The following is a 21,883-nucleotide window of genomic DNA, read 5'->3' as shown; positions in this document are numbered from 1 at the left end:
TATCTTAGAACTCTAAAGCTTTATGTTAATAATGATGAGAGTTAAATGTTTCTCTTTATTTCTAGACATTGTGTTCTATATATTGTAAATAGGAATGTTCGTGGTTAGGCAACCTGGAGAAAAATGATATTGTAATGTGATTTTTTTTTTTTGGTAAATGTGGTAACTGAATAATATAGGTATAGGCTAGATATAGTGTAGATTAGTTGGCAGTAAAGCAGAATCTTATCAAATAATTCTGATTAGCGCTCATTATAAGATGGAGGGCACATTCTCACAGAGAAAGTTCCTAAAATTTTTCATGAGGAAGGTATTATCACAGCTAAATTTGTCTGTCTTGTCACAAGAATCTCAGAAGGCAATTCAGTTTTTTGTTATAATCCTTTTTATGATGCTTGAGATCCTCCCAGCTGCCCAGGTGAGGCAGTTGCTTGGGGAGTTGCAGCCTTGGTTCCTGTAAGTCACACGCGAAGCTCAGGAGTGCTTCCTCCTCATTTGTGTTACCCATGTCTGTGCCAGTACATCTCTGTGGCCAGCATTACCATACCCTGTAACCCCCCCGATTTCCATACATTGAAGACTTCGGGTTATGACCAGTGAATCCGTTCCCTGCTGTATCAGTGCTATGAATATACTTAGATTACAGAGGCTCTGTATTATTGTTTATTAGTGGCTGTGACATAGAGAAGCAGAGCACTTGGGAAGTGTGTTTATTTTGTATTACAGTTATCACTCTGTTTTCGACAAGTGTTTTCCAGACATTTATTTCCCTACCTTGTTTATTTAATTTAAAAGTTTATTATATATTTCTTTTTAGAAAGTAATATACATTCATTAGGACTTGGGAAATATAGAGGTGAAGACAGGAGACCCAAAACAGCATCCCCATACCACTCTTGCAGTGTCTGTCACTGTTAGCTTTCTGAGCTCGAATAATTGGGGTTTTGTTTTGAAAGGTTTTTTTCTTATTAATTTATTATTATTTTTTATATATATGTTTTTTGGCTGCGTTGGGTCTTTGTTGCTGTGTGCGGGCTTCCTCTAGTTGGGGCAAGCGGGGGCTACTCTTCATTGCGGTGCACGGGCTTCTCATTGTGGTGGCTTCTCTTGTTGTGGAGAACGGGCTCTAGGCGCGTGGGCTTCAGTAGTTGTGGCTCTCAAGCTCTAGAGCGCAGGCTCAGTATTTGTGGCGCACGGGCTTATTAGTTCCTCCACGGCATGTGGGATCTTCCCAGACCAGGGCTTGAACCCATGTCCCCTGCATTGGCAGGCGGATTCTCAACCACTGTGCCACCAGGGAAGTCCGGTTTTTTTCTTTTTAAACATAATAGTGATGATTTTGTAGGTAAATACTTACATCCTGCTTTCCTCTCATGTTTGAAGGCTCTTCATAAACCTCATTTCATGGCTGCATAATAACCTGTGTTGATGTTATAGGTTACCTGACTGCTCCTGTGTGAGGAGTGGGTAGGGACAAGGCCTTGAGGGCCAGCTGCCTGGCTTTGTTTCCAGCTTTATCACTTAATAGTAGTGTGACCGTGGGCAAGTTACATCATCTCTCTGCTCAATTTCTTCTTCTGTAAAATGAGCATAATAATTAGTACCAGCTTCATACAGTTGTAAGGATTGAAAGAGTTAAGAGCTGACAGGTGTTTACACATAGTAAGTGCTAAATAGTTTAGCTAGCATCCTTGTTATCGTCCAGTTTTTCATTATTTTAAGGTGGTCTTCAGGGAACGTCTTTGTCCGTAAAACTTTGCTCTATTTAAGATTGCTAACTCAAGGTGGAGTCCCAGAGTGGAATAACTGAAATGAAGAGTAGAATTGTGTTTTAGGGCTCTGCTGCGCACTCCCAGAGAGGACTTCTGCTAGCCTGCTCAGTGCCTCTGTGTGAATTAGTAAGAAGTCGCTCCTTCCTCAAGAACCTTTACTATTATCTGTAGGGAAATCTTGTTAGAACAAGACACTCCACTGCCATCTGCTATCATAAAATTTTTTAAAACCTCTATAATAAAAATACAAACGTCCAGTGTATATGACGTGCATGATGTCCATTAGATGCGGTGCTTTCATTCTGCGTCAGTCTGCACGGCTGTGCATGCTGTCCTGCTGTTCAGCTACTAAAGTCTGTGGGTGGGCTTCTGGTGTAGGTACTCTTTTAAAGCTCCCCTAGTGAGTGCAGCGTGCAGGTGGACGTTAACAACTGATTGTTCAATTACAACAGTTCCCTTTGAAAAATGTGGCAACAAATTATTTGTATAAATCAAAGAATATTTGGAATCATGAATATAGACTCTGTGGAATACTGTCTTAACACTACCCTAAAAAGATAGTGAACTTTCAAAAACCCAACTCAGTAGAAGTTGGTCACCTTTAATTAGTCACATTAAGTGACACATGCAGAATTTTGGAAGCGGTGCCTAAAGAAAAGCATGAATTTTCCAATCCTCTCTGATGCATAAAAGGGCTGTGTAAAGACACATTTTTTAAATGTCTTTTTACCTACAGTTTGTTGACCAAACAAGGGAAATGGATCACCAGTGTGAATGAGATTGACTGGCTCCAAGTTAAAAATTTATGCCAATTAGACTCTGAAGAAGAGCAAGTTAAAATATCAGCAACTCTTAACACAGTGAGTAGAATATTAAGTGTGGTTGACAGTTTTTAGTTAATACAATTTTATTTAGAAAGCAATACCTTAATCTTTCAGAACAGTTGTCTCAGTAAACTTCTAAATCTTAAGAAATCACCTTTTTATTTGTACCATTTGATTATTGCTTATTTACCTTTGTTAGCCCTTGGCATATTTCAAGAAAATATATGCCTTTTTTTCCCTCCAAAGCCTAGAATTAGAATGTGGGAGTTACCTTTTTAATTAGTTCATGGAATCTTCTGACTTTGATAACTGTGAAATGCTATTTTCAAGAGTCTTTTCTATATTTTTAAAACAAGGTATATATGTTTTGGTTTTGTGTTCTTTGGTGTTTGGGTTTTTTAAAGTTTATCTTAAATTGCTCTGCAGTATACTCTGTGCTCTGTATAAAGCCACTTGCTCTTCAAAGGGATTTTTTTCAGTTTTCCATTTAAGACTGTTATACTGGTTTCCTTAAACATTATTTCAGGAAACATCTTTTTATATTTATGTAGTCTCCATTTATTACGTTTTTCTGTAACTTTATTTTAAAAACTTAGAATGTTTTCTTTTATATAAAATTATAGTTTCTTAAGGTTTGTTTGCACATTAGTGGGAACAGTATAAGGTCAGTGCCCCAAAGCTCAGGAGACCTACCGCCCTGACCCCGAATGGGAGGCTGGTGCAGTCCTTGATTACTGCAGGCTCTGTTCCTTCTTGGCACAGTGGGGGGCACAGCGGGGGGACACCAGTGGGGAAGTAGAGTCAGTGATCTCTGTCGTCAGCTTTACCCCTAAATTTCCACGATTTTATGCCCTAGAGGCAATTAGCCTAAATTTTAAAAAGAAAAGGAAACACAATCTAAAATAATTTAAGTAGAAATTTTAAATAGTACCCTTGGATTAGTACATTTTTATATTATTAATGCTTGTTAATTATTAGTACAGTTTTATATTATATTATTAACGAAGATGTGGGGTCTTCCCAGACCAGGGATCGAACCCATGTCCCCTGCACTGGCCCTGAATTCATCATTCTTAACATAAAGAAACCTATAGTTTCTTTTATTTGCTATCATCAGAAAACTTAACTGTTTGTCAACTTTTGCCTTTCGCTACTATTATGTCTTTAGTTTTCTAAAGTTTTCTGTAGGCGGCCTTTCCATTCCAATTATTATCAATTTGGTGAAAACTTAACCAAGATCTAAGTTTTTGCCTTTGACTTTGTAGAAGAGAGAAAATAATTTCAGCGATGGAAAAAAATTTTTTTCAAGTAGGCAAAAACTGCTAAATGTAAGGTAGTTAATAACTCAACCTGTATATGCACACACTGACAATCTTCATTTTCTTCTCCTCCCATTGTTTTTAACTTATACACAGTCATTAGTTTATTTCTCTATTTTAGGTGGTGTTTGATATTCGAATTAAAGCCATAAAGGAATTAAAATTAATGAAGGAACTAGGTAATCATTTATATTTGCTTTTGGTTTTTTGGTTTAATTTAGTTTTGTTTTGATTTTTAATTGAAAAAAAATATGGGAGAGTTCAAAAAAATAATTAGGGAAAACTCACGTTATCTACCACCCAAAATGGACAAATGTTAACATCTTGCCATGTGTTTGTTTTCGCCTCAAACATTACAAATAAAGTCCTCTATGTTCTCCTCCTCAGACCTATCCTCCCTCCCCAGATGCAACCAGTGTATCTGATTTGGGTGTGTATCTAGTTCGTGCATTCACATTGTACTATATATATTATACCTCTCTCTATATATGTATGTGTGTATATTGTATTTTTACATTTATGTAAATTCTATCTTAATGAATATAACATTCCACAAACACACTGTTCACTCGGCATTAAGTTTTCTTTTACAGCTTTATTGAGGTATAATTTACATATCATAAAACGTCCATTTTAAGCATAATTCAGTGATTATTAGTAAATGTATAAGGTCATACAACCATCACAGCAATCCAGTTTTAGAACAGTTCCATCACTCCAAAAAGAGCTCTCGTTCCCATTTACATACCAAGCCCCTGACAGCCATTCATCTACTTTCTGTTTCTTTTGACTTGCTTTTCTGGTCATTTCATGTAAATGAAAGCATGTAATGTGTAGTCTTTTGTGTCTGGCTTCTTTCACTCAGTGTATCATTTTTGAGATTCATCCATGATTCAGCATGTTTCAGTTGTTTGTTCCTTTTTATTGCTGACTGGATAAAAAGGAGTGTGTTGTACGGATTGTATGGATATATCACATTTTGTTGGTTCATTACCAGTTGATGGACATTTGGATTGTTTCCACTTTGGGGCTTTTATGACTGATTCTGCTGTAAACATTATGTCTTTGTATAGACCTGTGTTTTCAATTCTCCTGGGTGGATGTACAGAATTGGAACTGCTGGGTCATATGGCAAAGTTATGTTTAACTTTGTAAGAAACTGCCGTACTATTTTCCAAAGTGGCTGAATCATTTACGTACCCACTGGCAGTGCATCAGGGTTGCAGTTTCTTCACAGCCTTGCCGATGTTTATAATTGTCTTTTTTTCTTTTAATTTTATTTATTTTTGGCTGTGTTGGGTCTTCGTTGCCGCGCACAGCCTTTCTCTAGTTGTGGCGAGCGCGAGCTTCTCATTGCAGTGGCTTCTCTTGTTGCGGAGCATGGGCTCTAGGCATGCGGGCTTCAGTAGTTGTGGCACATGGGCTCAGTAGTTGTGGCGCACGGGCTTAGTTGCTCCGCGGCATGTGGGATCTTCCCAGACCAGGGCTTGAACCCGTGTCCCATGCATTGGCAGGTGGATTCTTAACCACTTTGCCACCAGGGAAGTCCTATAATTGTCTTTTTGATTGTAGCCATTTTAGTGAACATGAGTTGGTATCTCCTGTGTTTAACTGCATTTTCCCGATGCAGTGATGGTGAACACTATTGATGTGCTTATCATCTACTTGTATACTCTGAGGATCCTATTAAAACTACTAGAATTAATAAGTGAGTTTAACAAGAACTCAAAATCAATATATAAAAATCCATATATGTTTACTAGCAACAAAAAAATGCAAAATTAAATTAAGAAAACATTTATAATAGCATAAACTATCATGAAATACTTGGGGGTAAATTTAACAAGATATGTGCAAGACCTGTACACTGGAAACTAGAAAACATTGCCATGAAAAATAAAAGGAGACCCAAATAAATTAAATGATGTACCATATTCTTGGATCAGAAGACACAGTACTGTTTGGTAATTGCAATCATTGTTGCTTTTGTTGTGGTCATCCATTTACAATGCTTGGTGTCAGTCTATTTATCTCTTGTAAAAATAAAATACAGTGTGTGTGTGTGAAAAAAAAATGTAAACAATGCTTGATAGGATAATGAGATTAGAGATGGTCTTTTAAATTTTTCATTGTTATGCTAATACAATACCTTTATAAAACCTAAAAATCTTGAAACAAAAGAAAATAAAATGAAATTTAAAAAAAAAAGAAGACACAGTACTATTAAGAGGCTAATTCTCTCAAAATTTATTTGTACATTCAGTGCATTCACACTCAAAATTCTGGCAGGTTTTTTTTTTTTTGGTAGAAATTGACAAGCTGATTCTTAAATTTATGTGGAAATGCAAAGAACCTAAAGTATCCATAACAATTTTAGAGGAAATAAAGAACAAAGTTGGAAGAGTTACACCATCTGATTTCAAGACTTACTCTGAAACTATAGAAATCAAGACAGTGTGTGTAGTCATGAGGGTAGACGCGTGGAGCAGAGTTCAGCACGTGTGGCCTACAACCTGCTTCTGCACAGCCAGTGAGCTAAGAATAGTTTTTACATTTTTTAAGGGCTCTTTTAAGAAGAAGAATGTGCAACAGAGATCATATGTGGAAATGTTCCAAAGTATTTACAACAGAACTACATTGAAAAGCCAGAAATAGATGCAAACATATTCAGTCAGTTGACTTTCAACAGAAGTGCCAAGGTATTTCCATGGGGAAAAATACTATTTCAGCATACAGTGCTGGACCAATTGGATATCAATAGATGCAAAAATGAACCTCCACCTTTGCCTTACATCATGTAAAAAATGAACTCAAAATGGATCATAGGACTTCCCTGGTGGCGCAGTGGTTGGGAGTCTGCCTGCCAATGCAGGGGACACGGGTTCGAGCCCTGGTCTGGGAAGATCCCACATGCCGTGGAGCAACTAAGCCCGTGGGCCACAACTGCTAAGCCTGCGCTCTAGAGCCTGTGCTCCACAAGAGAGGCCACTGCAATGAGAAGCCCGTGTACTGCAACAAAGAGTAGCCCCCGCTTGCCGCAACTAGGGAAGGCTCGTGCAAAGCAACGAAGACCCAACACAGCCAAAAATAAATTAAATAAATAATTTAAAAAAAAAATGGATCATAGACTTAAATGTTAAAACCTAAAACAATGAAACTTCTGGGAGAAAACATAGAAAATCTCTGTTACTTTTACCATAAGGAAGAGATGTTTTAAAAGATAGGACTTAGAAAGTACAAACCATGAAGGGAAAAGCAAATTAGACTACTACAAAATTTAAAAGGCATTTGAAAAGGCAGGCCACAAACTGAGAGAAAAAATTTATAAAGCATGTATTTGACAATAGACTTGCATCCAGGATATATAAAAAATACTTATAACCTGATCAGAAGACAACCCAAATTGGGAAGCCACTTTACAAAAGAAAATCTACCTATGAACTCCCAATAAGCACAGGAGAAGATACTCAGTATCATTAGCGAACAAACTAAAACCGTAATGACACATCACTGCACGCTTAGTAGAATGATTAAAATTTTAAATGCTGACAAAACTAAGTGATATCAAAGATGTGGAGCAACTGGGACTGCCGTGTATTGCTGGTGGGAGTGTAAAATGATACAGTCACTTTGGTAAGGAGTTAGCTTATTTCCTGTGAATTTAAACATTCACTTATCAATTCTCCTGGATTTTTATCCAAGAAAAATTAAAACATGTATGCTTACAAATACTGTATGTAAATGTTCATAACCAAAAATGGGAAACAATCCAAATGTCAGTGAGCAGGTGAACAAATTGTGGTGTATCCATACAATGGGATACTATTCATCAATAAAAGAAGTAAACTACCACCCCATGCAAAACATGGATGAATCTCAAAGACATCATGCCAAGCAAAAGAAGCTAGTCACAAAAGAGTAATACTCTTAGGATTCCACTTATCGATGTGAAATTGTCAAAAAAGAAAACCTAAGCTGTAGTTACAGAGGCAGATCAGAATTAGGGGATGGGGGATTGACTACGGAGTGGCATGAGGGAATTGGGGGGGTGATGCAAATTATATCTCAATTTGCTGGTGGTTACCGAGTGTTTTCATCGACCTCTTTTAAACTGTGTGCTTAAACTGGATGTGTTTTATTATAAGTAAATTATACCTCAATAAAGTTACTTAAGAATATATGGTTTATTAAAATGAATAGTTTGTTGTCTTCCCATGTCACAGATCTCCTTTCTTCCACTCCTTCTTCCCTCCGAACTATTGTTTACATAGCAAGTGATCTTCTTAAACGTAGGTGAATCAGATCATGTCACCCTCTGCTCAAAGCCCTGTTGTGCTCTTTGTACTTTGTAGTGGATTGCCTGTGGGCTCCTAGCCTACGGGGACCTGCTTCGTCTGACCACTGCCTAACTAACCTCCTTGCAGTCCACTCATCTGCTTAGTCACAGCACACTTCCCATGCTGACTTTGTGGAGTTTCTGGTCACAGGCTCTCTTCCACCCCCGAGACTTCTTTTTTATTTTTTAAAGCAGAGGGAGGTTTTTTGTGTTTTTGTTTTTACGTATTTATTTTTGGCTGTGTTGGGTCTTTGTTTCTGCACGTGGGCTTTCTCTAGTTGTGGAGAGTGGGGGCTGCCCTTCACTGTGGTGTCTTCTCTTGTTACGGAGCTCGGGCTCTAGGCGGACAGGCTTCAGTAGTTGTGGCTCCCGGGCTCTAGAGCGCAGGCTCCGTAGCTGTGGCGCACGGGCTTAGTTCCTCCGCAGCATGTGGGATCTTCCCGGACCAGGGATCAAACCCATGTCCCCCGCATCGGCAGGTGGATTCTTAACCACTGCACCACCAGGGAAGCCCCCCTGAGACTTCTTAGTCCTGTAATCTTTTTGAACTCTGTTCCCTTTACTCTTCATCCGCTAACTTTAGTCACTCATTTGGTCTCAGCTTAAATGTTATTTCCGTCATCCCTGGCTACACAATCTCAGTTAATCTGTCTATCATACTCTAATGCCCTGTCCTTCCCTTTGTAGCACTTACACTGTAACTACCTGTGTTTTGTGTTATGAATGTCCACCTCCCCCATTAGATGAGGCTCTTTGCGGGCAGAGTCCATGGCGGTTTTTCTTATTGTCAGTTTCTAGGACAGTGCCTGGCACATAGAAGATACAAGGCGTTTGTTGAATGAAAGTGAAAATTTTTTTAAAAAACAGTATTTTAAGTTAGCATTTTTTAAATTGAAGGACTCTTTTACATAAGCTGTTTCAGTTGTCAAGGCGTTTGTATTAGAATTCTATGCTGGCTTCACATTACTGTAGTATAAGGGCTAGAACTCAGGAGTCTCAAAGAGATTCTGTTCTATTCAGATAAAGTTAGAACTTCTAAGGCCCATGGCATTCATTCCTGCCCTCTCAGAAGCCTCCACCCCTTTGAATTCCCCCACTTCATATGCAACTTGGTAAGAATTCTGTTTGGAATTAAAACCTAATATACTTCTTCCCACAAAGCAGGAGTCTTTGCATCCTCAAGAACAGGGCATACTGGCCCTAACCCATTTACTAACTAAGCATAAGAATCACCTAACTCACCTTAAATCTAGGCAGTCTCTGCGCAGTTCTGATACACGTGGATTTCAGTGACCACTGTTCATCTGTTACCCAGCAGCATGGTTCAAATTTCAGCTGCCACCGGATATTAATTGAGTAATTGCATGAAGTACAAACTTTGCTACTAGCTCTTTAGTCTACAGATCACTGTGAAATAACATGTACATCATGATCAATGACCAGTTACTTCACTCTTTAAAGCCTATCAGTAATTGGTCAGTGCATAGCTGCTATTAATTTCACCACATAGACAACAAAATGTGTAGTTTATTGCCTCCTTTTCTCCCAGTGGTAAACTCAGGTGACATTTTACAAGAATGGATAATCGAATTAGCCAACAATGGTGAAAGTGCAGGAAGGAAACAAAAGTATATGGGACTTCCCTTGTGGCGCAGTGGTTAAGAATTTGCCTGCCAATGCAGGGGACATGGGTTCGAGCCCTGGTCCGGGAAGATCCCACATGCCACGGAGCAACTAAGCCCGTGCGCCACAACTACTGAGCCTGCGCTCTAGGGCCCGAGAGCCACAACTACTGAAGCCCATGCGCCTAGAGCGCGTGCTCCGCAACAAGAGAAGCCACCGCAATGAGAAGCCCACGAGTAGAGTAACCCCTGCTACTCTACGAAGAGTAGCCCCCGCTCACCGCAACTAGAGAAAGTTGCACGCAGCCACAAAGACCCAACACAGCCAAAAAATAAATAAATAAATTTATTAAAAAGAGAGAGAGAGAAACAAAAGTATATGGAGCTGTAGAAGAAATAGCTGGCTGTGGGAATGCTGGCACTGCTGTCATTTGAGAGAATCCAGATGTGCAGCCAGAGAAACTTAATGAACATAAACTCACAGGAGTGAGGAAAGTGGTTGTGACGAAAAGTATATGAAGATATCCCAGAGGAGTCGACGCTGGCAGAAAAACTTCATGTTAAAGGAGCTCTTGTAGATATTTCATGAAATTGAAAGTATAAAACATAAAATACTGGAAGCTGATCCAAACTTAGAGTATCATTAGGGGCTAGAGAAGATGGTCACCCTGTACTGCAAGCTCTACGAGACAAAAGCAATCCCTGTTTCAACTATTCTTGTGTTTTTTACAAAGAAAACATTTTAATTCTCAGTGTCTGTAGTTTTTTTTTTTATCTTATTATTTTTGGCTGTGTTGGGTCTTGGTTGCTGCACACGGGCTTTCTCTAGTTGTGCCGAGCAGGGGCTGCTCTTCGTTGCGGTGCGTGGGCTTCTCACTGCGGTGGCTTCTCTTGTTGCGGAGCACAGGCTCTAGGCACGCGGGCTTCAGTAGTTGCAGCATGTGAGCTCAGTAGTTGTGGCTTGCGGGCTCTAGAGCGCAGGCTCAGTAGTTGTGGCGCGTGGGCTTAGTTGCTCCGTGGCATGTGGGATCTTCCCAGCCCAGGGCTTGAACCCATGTCCCCTGCATTGGCAGGCGGATCCTTAACCACTGTGCCACCAGGGAAGCCCCCTGTAGTGTTTTGAATTACAGTAAATATTAGTTTGCTATTTTTTTATTTCACTGTACATGTGTAACTGACAGTTTTTAATGTTTTGACAAAAAATTTTAAAGGTCACGGTACAATCATAATATTTTTTAAGATTTCTGTGCACAGTTTCAACTTGCACAGGCATTCTTAGGGTCCTGCACTGCTGTGCAAAGGGAAGACTGCCTGTACGTGGTTTTTTGTTGTTGGGTTTTTTTGCTTGTTTTTTTGGTTTTTTAGCTTCCTGCTAATTAACACAGTATAGCATCTCTCTTTGGTTTTCTTTGTTTGCTGCACTAACCAGTATCTTTTTATTTATAGCCGAGGACAGCTGTTTGAGGCCTATTGATAGAAACGGGAAGCTTCTTTGTCCAGGTAAATCTTTTTGGTAGCCTTCAAAAGCTGACACCTACTCATGCCACCTATCTTTCTCAACACTTTTACCTTAAACAGTGACTTCCAATACCTAATATTCTTAAGTTACCTTTTAGAAACTGGTTTATAGAACAGACTTTCATCCAGGTGTCTTCCTTGTGAATTACAGAAAGTCTTAACCAAAAATCAAACACTTCTGTTTTCTAAAGGAAAACACCTGTCTTTCTGATTAGCTGACGTGCATTTTAGTCATGGTTTTGCCCTAGTTGTATCTTTCTAGATTTATTATCAAAGTTTTTTATTTGTTTTGCTAATTTTACCGTGATACCAGTTATCACAGTAACCAGAGTCTTGGTTCTTACCTCTGTAACGCATCTTGTCATTAGACTTAATTTACTCTTTTGATGTAGTCACCATAGCAGCTTTAAACTTGGAAGAAGCTAGTCCATCATGCATGAATCAATTCAGAATATTACATAATCCATGCAGACAACAGCTCTCTTTTGTTAAGTATGAATCTAGAACATTCATAGCTGCCTCTTATTTCTTAGCATTGCTGTACAGCTAACAAGAGTATACGTTCTAGAGTGAGAAAATCTAAGATCAAACATAACTGTATATAATCCTTTTGCCTGGAGTATAACTCAGTTTTTTTCTTTCTTAACATTCTTGATTTACAAAGAAAGGCTGATTTCAGTGTATTAGTTTGCCCAAAGGTAGGAATTAATAACATTTACCATGTTATCAAAATTCTTTTTAGTGCCAGACAATTATACTCTGAAGGAAGCAGAATTGAAGATGGGGAGTTCATTGGGACTGTGTCCTGGAAAAGCACCAACTTCCTCTCAGGTAAAAGGAGATCACCTGACAGACCCAAACCAACCTTACCATGATCAGAAGTTCTTAATTGTATGATTCATTCCTTAACTACTGCAGTAATACTGTTTTTCTTAAAATTTTTCTTTTCCTTAAATGATACCTTTTATTTAGGAATACATCCATATAGTTCTCTGTGTTTAAGTCAAAAATACGATGTCAAAGTATATTCATAAGGTGGTTTTCCTGTGAAAATTTTGTGTTTAAGCGAGATCTTTAAAGTTGAGTGGCCACCAGTTTCAACCACCATAATTCATAAATTCTAAAATGTACCCTTTTTCCCCTACATTTTAACATCTGTGAGATTAAGATGCATCTTACAGTCAGTGGCATCCTGCACTGTAGCTGATGCTATGCTTCCTTTCTTAGTGGTACATAAAATAATGAGTAACAACTGGCAGCATTTTAGATTTAATGAAATAAAGTATACTGATTTTGAACTTAATTACTCCTTGCAATAATATAATAGACTCACAGCAGATTTTTCTTTATCGGTATTCATTTTATTTATAAAATACTATCAGGATGACCTTTGCCTAGAACCCTACCTACTTAATAAACTTTCATTATAGTCCAAAAGCCGTAGTGATGTCCTTATTGTTAAGACTGTATCACGGTAAGCTAAACTCATATCAGGATCCCCATGGCTCCTAGATCCCTGATATGGAATTAATCCACTTCATTATTTTCCCAACTACCTCCCTTTAATTTGTTCTTCCCCAAACTCTAACAAATAGTAGTGCATGACAAGATCATAGGAGAAAAAACATGACAAGTGTGGTTGAGCTAGGAGAAAAAACATGACAAGTGTGGTTGAGTTAGAAAGGAAAAATAGGGCTATAAAGAACTGAATTGACGAGATCAGATTGACATTTTTCCTGTGGGTTCCAGGGAGTTAAAGTATATGGGACCTCTGGACAGAAAGTAAGGTCACAAACTAATGACTCAGAAAAAACACAGTTAATGCTCATAGTGTATAGTAATTGCAAGTCTCTTTGAGGAATGACTGAGAGAGAGATGGAGATCATACTAGAATAAATAATGTCTGTGAGAGATGTTTCTTAGGAGTAAAAACATTGGTGATAAAGAATCTTACATTTCTAGGTAGTCAAGATTATTGTTTAAATTGTAACTTTAAAATACCCAACGTAGACTTGTTTTTACATAATTTGAGATTTCTATTAAAGTTTTATGACCTTTGGCTTTTCGGTTTTAGAAATAAATAATATATTTATAGAATTTTGAAATTCAAATTAAATTGCATTTATACCTCTATCTTGATCTTAGCTGTTCCTGTTTTTCGCTGTGGGAAGCGATGTTCAGCCTGGGACAGAGATGGAGATCATAGTAGAAGAAACAATATCTGTGAGAGATGTAAGGAATTTTACTTTGGGTGGCCGGGGTCTGTGGGTGTTTGGTATGGGGAGCAGTGGTAACCTGTGTTAGGATTTTGAGATCCTAAGGGTAGGGTTTACATAATATCCTTTAAAGAATTCTGTGTATTCACTAAAAGAATAGTTTGGATTGCTTGAAAGGTGGTGAGCCAGCTATGGTTTTAAAAATAAGATTATTGGGCTTCCCTGGTGGCGCAGTGGTTGGGAATCTGCCTGCCAATGCAGGGGACATGGGTTCAAGCCCTGATCTGGGAAGATCCCACGTGCCGCGGAGCAACTAGCCCCGTGAGCCACAATTACTGAGCCTGCGCGTCTGGAGCCTGTGCTCCGCAACAAGAGAGGCCGTGATAATGAGAGGCCTGCGCACCGCGATGAGGAGTGGCCCCCACTTGCCACAACTAGAGAAAGCCCTCGCACAGAAACGAAGACCCAACACGGCCATAAATAAATAAATAAATAATTTTTTTTTTTTAAAAAGAAAAAGAATCCTATATCTCTTAAAAAAAAAAAAGATTATTCTTTTTTCTTGTCTGACTACCAATAATACATGTTTATTGTAGAAATTTGGGATATATAAAAACGGGTTAAAAGAAAAAAAGTAAAACCCCTCATTATCCCTTATCCCATTAATGTTAACATTTTGGCATATTTCCTTCTGCTGTTTCTACATTATGTGTACACACATAATCTCACACACACAGGTGTGAATGTGTGTGTGTGATAAAGCAGACAATTATGTTAATGTCACTGAGAACAGGGACTTTCAGTCTTGGAAAATGGAGAGACAGATAATATCAATGTGGTTAAAGAAAGCCTGTACTCCTGAATTTGTTTTTTGTTTTCTTTTAAATATTTATTTATTTGTTTGCTTGTTTGTTTACTTATTTATTTATTTTGGCTGCGCCGTGTCTTTGTTGCGCCATGTGGGAATCTTCGTTGCGGCATGCGGGATCTTTAGCTGTGGTGTGCAGACTTCTTTTTTTAATATTTATTTATTTGTTTATTTATAATTTAAAAATTTTTTTAATTTTTAATTTAATTTAATTTTATTTTTTTATACAGCAGGTTCTTATTAGTTATCCATTTTATACACATTAATGTATACATGTCAGTCCCAATCTCCCAATTCATCACACCACCCCCACCCCCACCCCCCCCCACTGCTTTCCCCCCTTGGTGTCCATACGTTTGTTGTCTACATCTGTGTCTCTATTTCTGCCCTGCAAACCGGTTCATCTGTACCATTTTTCTAGGTTCCACATGTATGCATTAATATACAATATTTGTTTTTCTCTTTCTGACTTATTTCACTCTGTATGACAGTCTCTAGATTCATTCATGTCTCTACAAATGACCCAATTTCCTTCCTTTTTATGGCTGAGTAATATTCCATTGTATATATGTACCACATCTTTATCCATTCGTCTGTCGATGGGCATTTAGGTTGCTTCCATGACCTGACTATTGTAAATAGTACTGCAGTGATCATTGGGGTGCATGTGTCTTTTTGAATTATGGTTTTCTCTGGGTATATGCCCAGTAGTGGGATGCCCATTCTAACTGGTGTGAGGTGATACTTCATTGTAGTTTTGATTTGCATTTCTCTAATAATTAGTGATGTTGAGCAGCTTTTCATGTGCTTCTTGGCCATCTGTATGTCTTCTTTGGAGAAGTGTCTACTTAGGTCTTCTGCCCATTTTTGGATTGGGTTGTATGTTTTTTAATATTGAGCTGCATGAGCTGTTTATATATTTTGGAGATTAATCCTTTGTCCGTTGATTCATTTGCAAATATTTTCTCCCATTCTGAGGGTTGTCTTTTTGTCTTGTTTGTAGTTTCCTTTGCCATGCAAAAGCTTTGAAGTTTCATTAGGTCCCATTTGTTTATTTTTGTTTTTATTTCCATTACTCTAGGAAGTGGATCAAAAAAGATCTTGCTGTGATTCATGTCAAAGAGTGTTCTTCCTATGTTTTCCTCTAAGAGTTTTATAGTGTCCCGTTTTACATTTAGGTCTCTAATCCATTTTGAGTTTATTTTTGTGTATGGTGTTAGGGAGTGTTCTAATTTCATTCTTTTACATGTAACTGTCCAGTTTTCCCAGCACCACTTATTGAAGAGACTGTCTTTTCTCCATTGTATATCCTTGTGTCCTTTGTCATAGATTAGTTGACCATAGGTGCGTGGGTTTATCTCTGGGCTTTCTGTCCTGTTCCATTGATCTTTATTTCTGTTTTTGTGCCAGCGTCTTGATTACTGTAGCTTTGTAGTATAGTCTGAAGTCAGGGAGTCTGATTCCTCCAGCTCCGTTTTTTTCCCTCAAGACTGCTTTGGCTCTTCGGGGTCTTTTTTTCTCCATACGTATTTTAAGATTTTTTGTTGTAGTTCTGTAAAAAATGCCATTGGTAATTTGATAGGGATTGCATTGGATCTGTAGATTGCTTTGGGTAATGTAGTCATTTTCACAGTATTGATTCTTCCAATCCAAGAACATGGTATATCTCTCCATTTGTTTGTATCATCTTTAATTTCTTTCATCAGTGTCTTATAGTTTTCTGCATACTGGTCTTTTGTCTCCCTCGGTAGGTTTATTCCTAGGTATTTTATTCTTTTTGTTGCAGTGGAAAATGGGAGTGTTTCCTTAATTGCTCTTTCAGATTTTTCATCACTAGTGTATAGGAATGCAAGAGATTTCTGTGCATTAATTTTGTATCCTGCACCTTTACCAAATTCATTGATTAGCTCTAGTAGTTTTCTGGTGGCATCTTTAGGATTCTCTATGTATAGTATCATGTCATCTGCAAACAGTGACAGTTTTAGTTCTTTTCCAATTTGTATTCCTTTTATTTCTTTTTCTTCTCTGATTGCAGTGGCTAGGACTTCCAAAACTGTGGAATAATAGTGGTGAGAGTGGACATCCTTGTCTTGTTCCTGATCTTACAGGAAATGCTTTCAGTTTTTCACCATTGAGAATGAGGTTTGCTGTGGGTTTGTCATATATGGCCTTTATTATGTTGAGGTAGGTTCCCTCTATGCCCACTTTCTGGAGAGTTTTTATCGTAAGTTGTGTTGAATTTTGTCAGAAGCTTTTTCTGCATCTATTGAGATGATCATATGGTTTTTCTCCTTCAGTTTGTTAATATGGTGTATCCCGTTGATTGATTTGCATATATTGAAGAATCCTTGTGTCCCCTGGATAAATCCCATTTGATCATGGTGTATAATCCTTTTAATGTGTTGTTGGATTCTGTTTGCTAGTATTTTGTTGAGGATTTTTGCATCTCTATTCATCAGTGATATTGGTCTGTAATTTTCTTTTTTTGTAGTATCTTTGTCTGGTTTTGGTATCAGGGTGATGGTGGCCTCATAGAATGAGTTTGGGAGTGTTCTTTCCTCTGCAGTTTTTTGGAAGAGTTTGAGAAGGATGGGTGTTAGCTCTTCTCTAAATATTTGATAGAATTCACCTGTGAAGTCATCTGGTCCTGGACTTTTGTTTGTTGGAAGATTTTTAATCACAGTTTCAATTTCATTACTTGCGATTGGTCTGTTCATGTTTTCTATTTCTTCCTAGTTCAGTCTTGGAAGGTTATACCTTTCTAAGAATTTGTCCATTTCTTCCAGGTTGTCCGTTTTATTGCCATCGAGTTGCTTGTAGTAGTCTCTTAGGATGCTTTGTATTTCTGCAGTGTCTGTTGTAACTTCTCCTTTTTCATTTCTAATTCTGTTAATTTGAGTCTTCTCCTTGTCTTTTCTTGATGAGTCTTACTAAAGGTTTATCAATTTCATTTATCTTCTCAAAGAACCAGCTTCTAGTTTTATTGATCTTTGCTATTGTTTTCTTTGTTTCTATTTCATTTATTTCTGCTCTGATCTTTATGATTTCTTTCCTTCTACTAACTTTGGATTTTGTTTGTTCTTCTTTCTCTAGCTCCTTTAGGTGTAAGGTTAGATTGTTTATTTGAGATTTTTCTTGTTTCTTGAGGTAGGCTTGTATTGCTATAAGCTTCCCTCTTAGAACAGCTTTTTCTGCATCCCATAGGTTATGGACCATCGTGTTTTTGTTGTCATTTGTTTCTAGGTATTTTTTGATTTCCTCTTTGATTTCTTCAGTGATCTCTTGCTTATTTAGTAACATATTATTTAGCCTCCTTGTGTTTGTGTTTTTTACGTTTTTTTCCCTGTAATTGATTTCTAATTTCATAGCGTTGTGGTCAGAAAAGATGCTTGATATGATTTCAATTTTCTTAAATTTACCGAGGCTTGATTTGTGACCCAAGATGTGATCTATCCTGGAGAATGTTCTGTGTGCACTTGAGAAGAAAGTGTAATCTGCTGGTTTTGGATGGAATGTCCTATAAATATCAATTAAATCTATCTGGTCTATTGTGACATTTAAAGCTTGTGTTTCCTTTTTAATTTTCTGTTTGGATGATCTGTCCATTGGTGTAAGTGAGGTGTTAATGTCCCCCACTATTATTGTGTTACTGTCGATTTCCTCTTTTATAGCTGTTAGCAGTTGCCTTATGTATTGAGGTGCTTCTATGTTGGGTGCATATATATTTACAATTGTTATATCTTCTTCTTGGATTGATCCCTTGATCATTATGTAGTGTCCTTCCTTGTCTCTTGTAACATTCTTTATTTTAAAGTCTATTTTATCTGATATGTCTCTTGTAACATTCTTTATTTTAAAGTCTAGTTTATCTGATATGAGTATTGCTACTCCAGCTTTCTTTTGATTTCCATTTGCATGGAATATCTTTTTCCATCCCCTCACTTTCAGTCTGTATGTGTCCCTAGGTCTGAAGTGGGTCTCTTGTAGACAGCATATAGATGGGTCTTGTTTTTGTATCCGTTCAGCAAGCCTGTGTCTTTTGGTTGGAGCATTTAATCCATTTACGTTTAAGGTAATTATCGATATGTATGTTCCTGTTACCATTTTCATAATTGTTTGGGGTTTGGTTTTGTAGGTCCTTTTCTTCTCTTGTGTTTCCCACTTAGAGAAGTTCCTTTAGCATTTGTTGTAGACCTGGTTTGGTGGTGCTGAATTCTCTTAGCTTTTGCTTGTCTGTAAAGCTTTTGATTTCTCCATCGAATCTGAGATCCTTGCTGGGTAGAGTAATCTTGGTTGTAGGTTCTTCCCTTTCATCACTTTAAATATGTCATGCCACTCCCTTCTGGCTTATAGAGTTTCTGCTGAGAAATCAGCTGTTCACCTTATGGGAGTTCCCTTGTATGTTATTTGTCGTTTTTCCCTTGCTGCTTTCAATAATTTTTCTTTGTCTTTAATTTTTGTCAGTTTGATTACTATGTGTGTCAGCATGTTTCTCCTTGGGTTTATCCTGTATGGGACTCTCTGCGTTTCCTGGACTTGGGTGGCTCTTTCCTTTCCCATGTTAGGGAAATTTTCAACTATAATCTCTTCAAATATTTTCTCTGGTCCTTTCTCTCTCTCTTCTCCTTCTGGGACCCCTATAATGCGAACGTTGTTGCATATAATGTTGTCCCAGAAGTCTCTTAGGCTGTCTTCATTTCTTTTCATTCTTTTTTCTTTATTGTGTTCCGCAGCAGTGAATTCCACCATTCTGTCTTCCAGGTCACTTATCCGTTCTTCTGCCTCAGTTATTCTGCTACTGATTCCTTCTAGTGTATTTTTCATTTCAGTTATTGTATTGTTCATCTCTGTTTGTTTGTTCTTTAATTCTTCTAGGTCTTTGTTAAACATTTGTTGCATCTTCTTGATCTTTGCCTCCATTCTTTTTCCGAGGTCCTGGATCATCTTCACTATCATTATTCTGAATTCTTTTTCTGGAAGGTTGCCTATCTCCACTTCATTTAGTTGCTTTTCCTGGGGGTTTATCTTGTTCCTTCATCTGGTACATAGCCCTCTGCCTTTTCATCTTGTCTGTCTCTCTGTGAATGTGGTTTTTGTTCCACAGGCTGCAGGATTGTAGTTTTTCTTGCTTCTTCTGTCTGCCCTGTGGTGGATTCTATTTATTTATTTATTCATTTGGTTACGTTGGGTTGTAGTTGCAGCACGCAGGCACTTCGTTGCGGCATGCAGGGTCTAGAGCATGCAGGCTTAGTTGCCCCATGGCATGTGGTATCTTAGTTCCCTGGCCAGGGATCGAACCCGGGCCCCCTGCATTGGGAGCACAGAGTCTTACCCACTGGACCACCAGGGAAGTCCTTGTGCTCCTGAATTTGAATTAGAAGAGTCAGAATGAACCTGATATATTTTTTCTTTAAAAAATTATTTTTCTAGCTCTGTCCCCTGAAATGGCTTGTAGAAACAGTGATCAACCTGGTAGTAGCAAGCACCCCAGCATTCAGGTTGTGGTCACTAAATACCATTTCCTAGAGGAACTAGGGCTTCTCGGAGTAATGGCTGGTTGTGTATCTAGGTCAGGAAAGTGTATGATGAGCCTGGAAGATCTTATCAGGACAGAAAACAGTATAGCTAGCAAAGACCTCTGGGATCAGCAAAGAGAGTCAGGAGCCAACCTGAAGATAAGAGTTTGAACCTCAGTGGGAATAATAATGAAAATTGATTCACACATACATAAAATCCATGAGTTCACAGTGATCCTAAAAAATATGCTATTCATTGCTTACCTATAGTGGATGCTAGGGAACCATAAATGAAAGAATCAAGCATTTATCTTTTTCTTTGCAAACTATACCTCACATCAACCAAATAGATAATGAGAAGATTTTTTTAATAGACATATCTCAGCTAACAAAATGAAGGAAGAATTTTAGACTCTCACTGTTTTTCAACTCCTAATGAATTAATGGATCTAAACAAGGATTCTGATAAACTGCTAACAGCTCCAAAAGAGCAACACCCAGACATTTAGTCAAAACAATACCCGTGCTCTTCTTGCCAAAAGAAAAAAAATGTGGACCTGAGTCTGATCAAGCCTCTAGGTCTGAGTACCAGTTTAGAAGAAGTACAGGGGACAGAGGGACCTGTTACGTGCACCACAGGCCTGCAGTAAGCACTGTCCCGAAGTGGGAAACTCCTCCTCTTCAGGAAATCAACTGCAGTGTGAGACAGCCTGTAGGTTAAAGGAGACTTAGGAGAAATAGCAGGTGGGTGCAATGTATGGAATTTATGTGGCCCTTGATTCAAACCAAAAGAACTGTAGTAACAGTTTAAGAGAAAGTACGGAAATTTGAACACTGACAGAATACTTGTTATTTAGGAATTCTTAATTTTTTTTAGATATTATAATTATTTAAGAGTTACGTTTTTTTAAAAGAATCTTCATCTTTTAGAGCTGAGTACTGAATATCAATAAATGAAATGATACCTGACATTTGCTTCAAAAGAATGTGAGGAGCAAGTCAGGGGGAGTGGGTGGGGTATTGACAAACAAGACTGGCCACAGCAGGAGTTGAGACCGGCAATGGATACTGGAGGGTTCATTTTACTGTCCTCTGCATGTGTTTGAAATTTTGCATGATAAAACGATTTTTAAAAATTTTTTAATAAATTTATTTTTATTTATTTTTGGCTGCGTTGGGTCTTTGTTGCTGCACACGGGCTTTCTCTAGTTGTGGCGAGTGGGGGCTACTCTTCGTTATGGTGTGCAGGCTTCTCATTGCAGTGGCTTCTCTTATTATGGAACATGGGCTCTAGGCACGTGGGCTTCAGTAGTTGTGGCTTGAGGGCTCTAGAGCACAGGCTCAGTAGCTGTGGTGCACGGGCTTGGTTGCTCCGCGACATGTGCGATCTTCCCGGCCCAGGGCTTGAACCTGTGTCCCCTGCATGGGCAGGTGGATTCTTAACCACTGCACCACCAGGGAAGTCCCCAAACATTTTTTAAATAAAATATTTTTTTACCCTTTGTTACAAGCTGTAAATATTTTCCCAGGTTTTCATTTGCCTTTTAACTTTAATACGTTTTTTGTTTGGGGGTTTTTTTAGCTTTAAAAAAAGGTTTATTATTGACTTACTGCCAGCAAGCGATACATATCATAGGAATCAGACATTAGAGTGTCCCTGATAAGGTTTGGACTTGTGCTAGATGATTCTAAGGAGGGATAAGGGCTAATCTTGGATTGGATGCTATCAAGAATTGGGGGGCAATTCAGTATCTTATTTATGTTTGTAGGTTGGAAGTGTGAAGAGGGACTAGAGATATCATTGGAAAGGCAGCAGTTACTTAGAGGAAGAGATGGTTAGTCATTTTGTGCCTGGGATGTGGCCTTGGGTAACTTTAGTGTTTTTTCGTTTC

At 38.2% G+C, this 21,883-nt stretch overlaps 1 protein-coding gene across 3 annotated transcripts in view; it reads left to right on the top strand.

The window, feature by feature from the left end:
* The window catches only part of USP40 (ubiquitin specific peptidase 40), a 93,564-nt gene that overhangs the window by 43,622 nt on the left and 28,059 nt on the right, over positions 1–21,883 (top strand). For all 3 annotated transcript variants that reach the window (XR_005020562.1, XM_036857414.1, XM_036857413.1), the window contains exons 17-21: positions 2,509–2,632; positions 4,037–4,094; positions 11,320–11,373; positions 12,134–12,222; positions 13,537–13,623. Coding sequence is in view for 2 of the 3 variants with exons in the window: in XM_036857414.1 (XP_036713309.1) it covers positions 2,509–2,632; positions 4,037–4,094; positions 11,320–11,373; positions 12,134–12,222; positions 13,537–13,623 (412 nt within the window). In the remaining variant the exon portion in view is untranslated. The remainder of the gene's footprint in view (positions 1–2,508; positions 2,633–4,036; positions 4,095–11,319; positions 11,374–12,133; positions 12,223–13,536; positions 13,624–21,883) is intronic.

The sequence above is a fragment of the Balaenoptera musculus genome, chromosome 7 (genome assembly GCF_009873245.2).
Source record: "Balaenoptera musculus isolate JJ_BM4_2016_0621 chromosome 7, mBalMus1.pri.v3, whole genome shotgun sequence".
NCBI classification, from domain to species: domain Eukaryota; kingdom Metazoa; phylum Chordata; class Mammalia; order Artiodactyla; family Balaenopteridae; genus Balaenoptera; species Balaenoptera musculus.
Note: the sequence above shows the minus strand (reverse complement) of the source record. Positions and strands in the feature narration are given on the sequence as shown.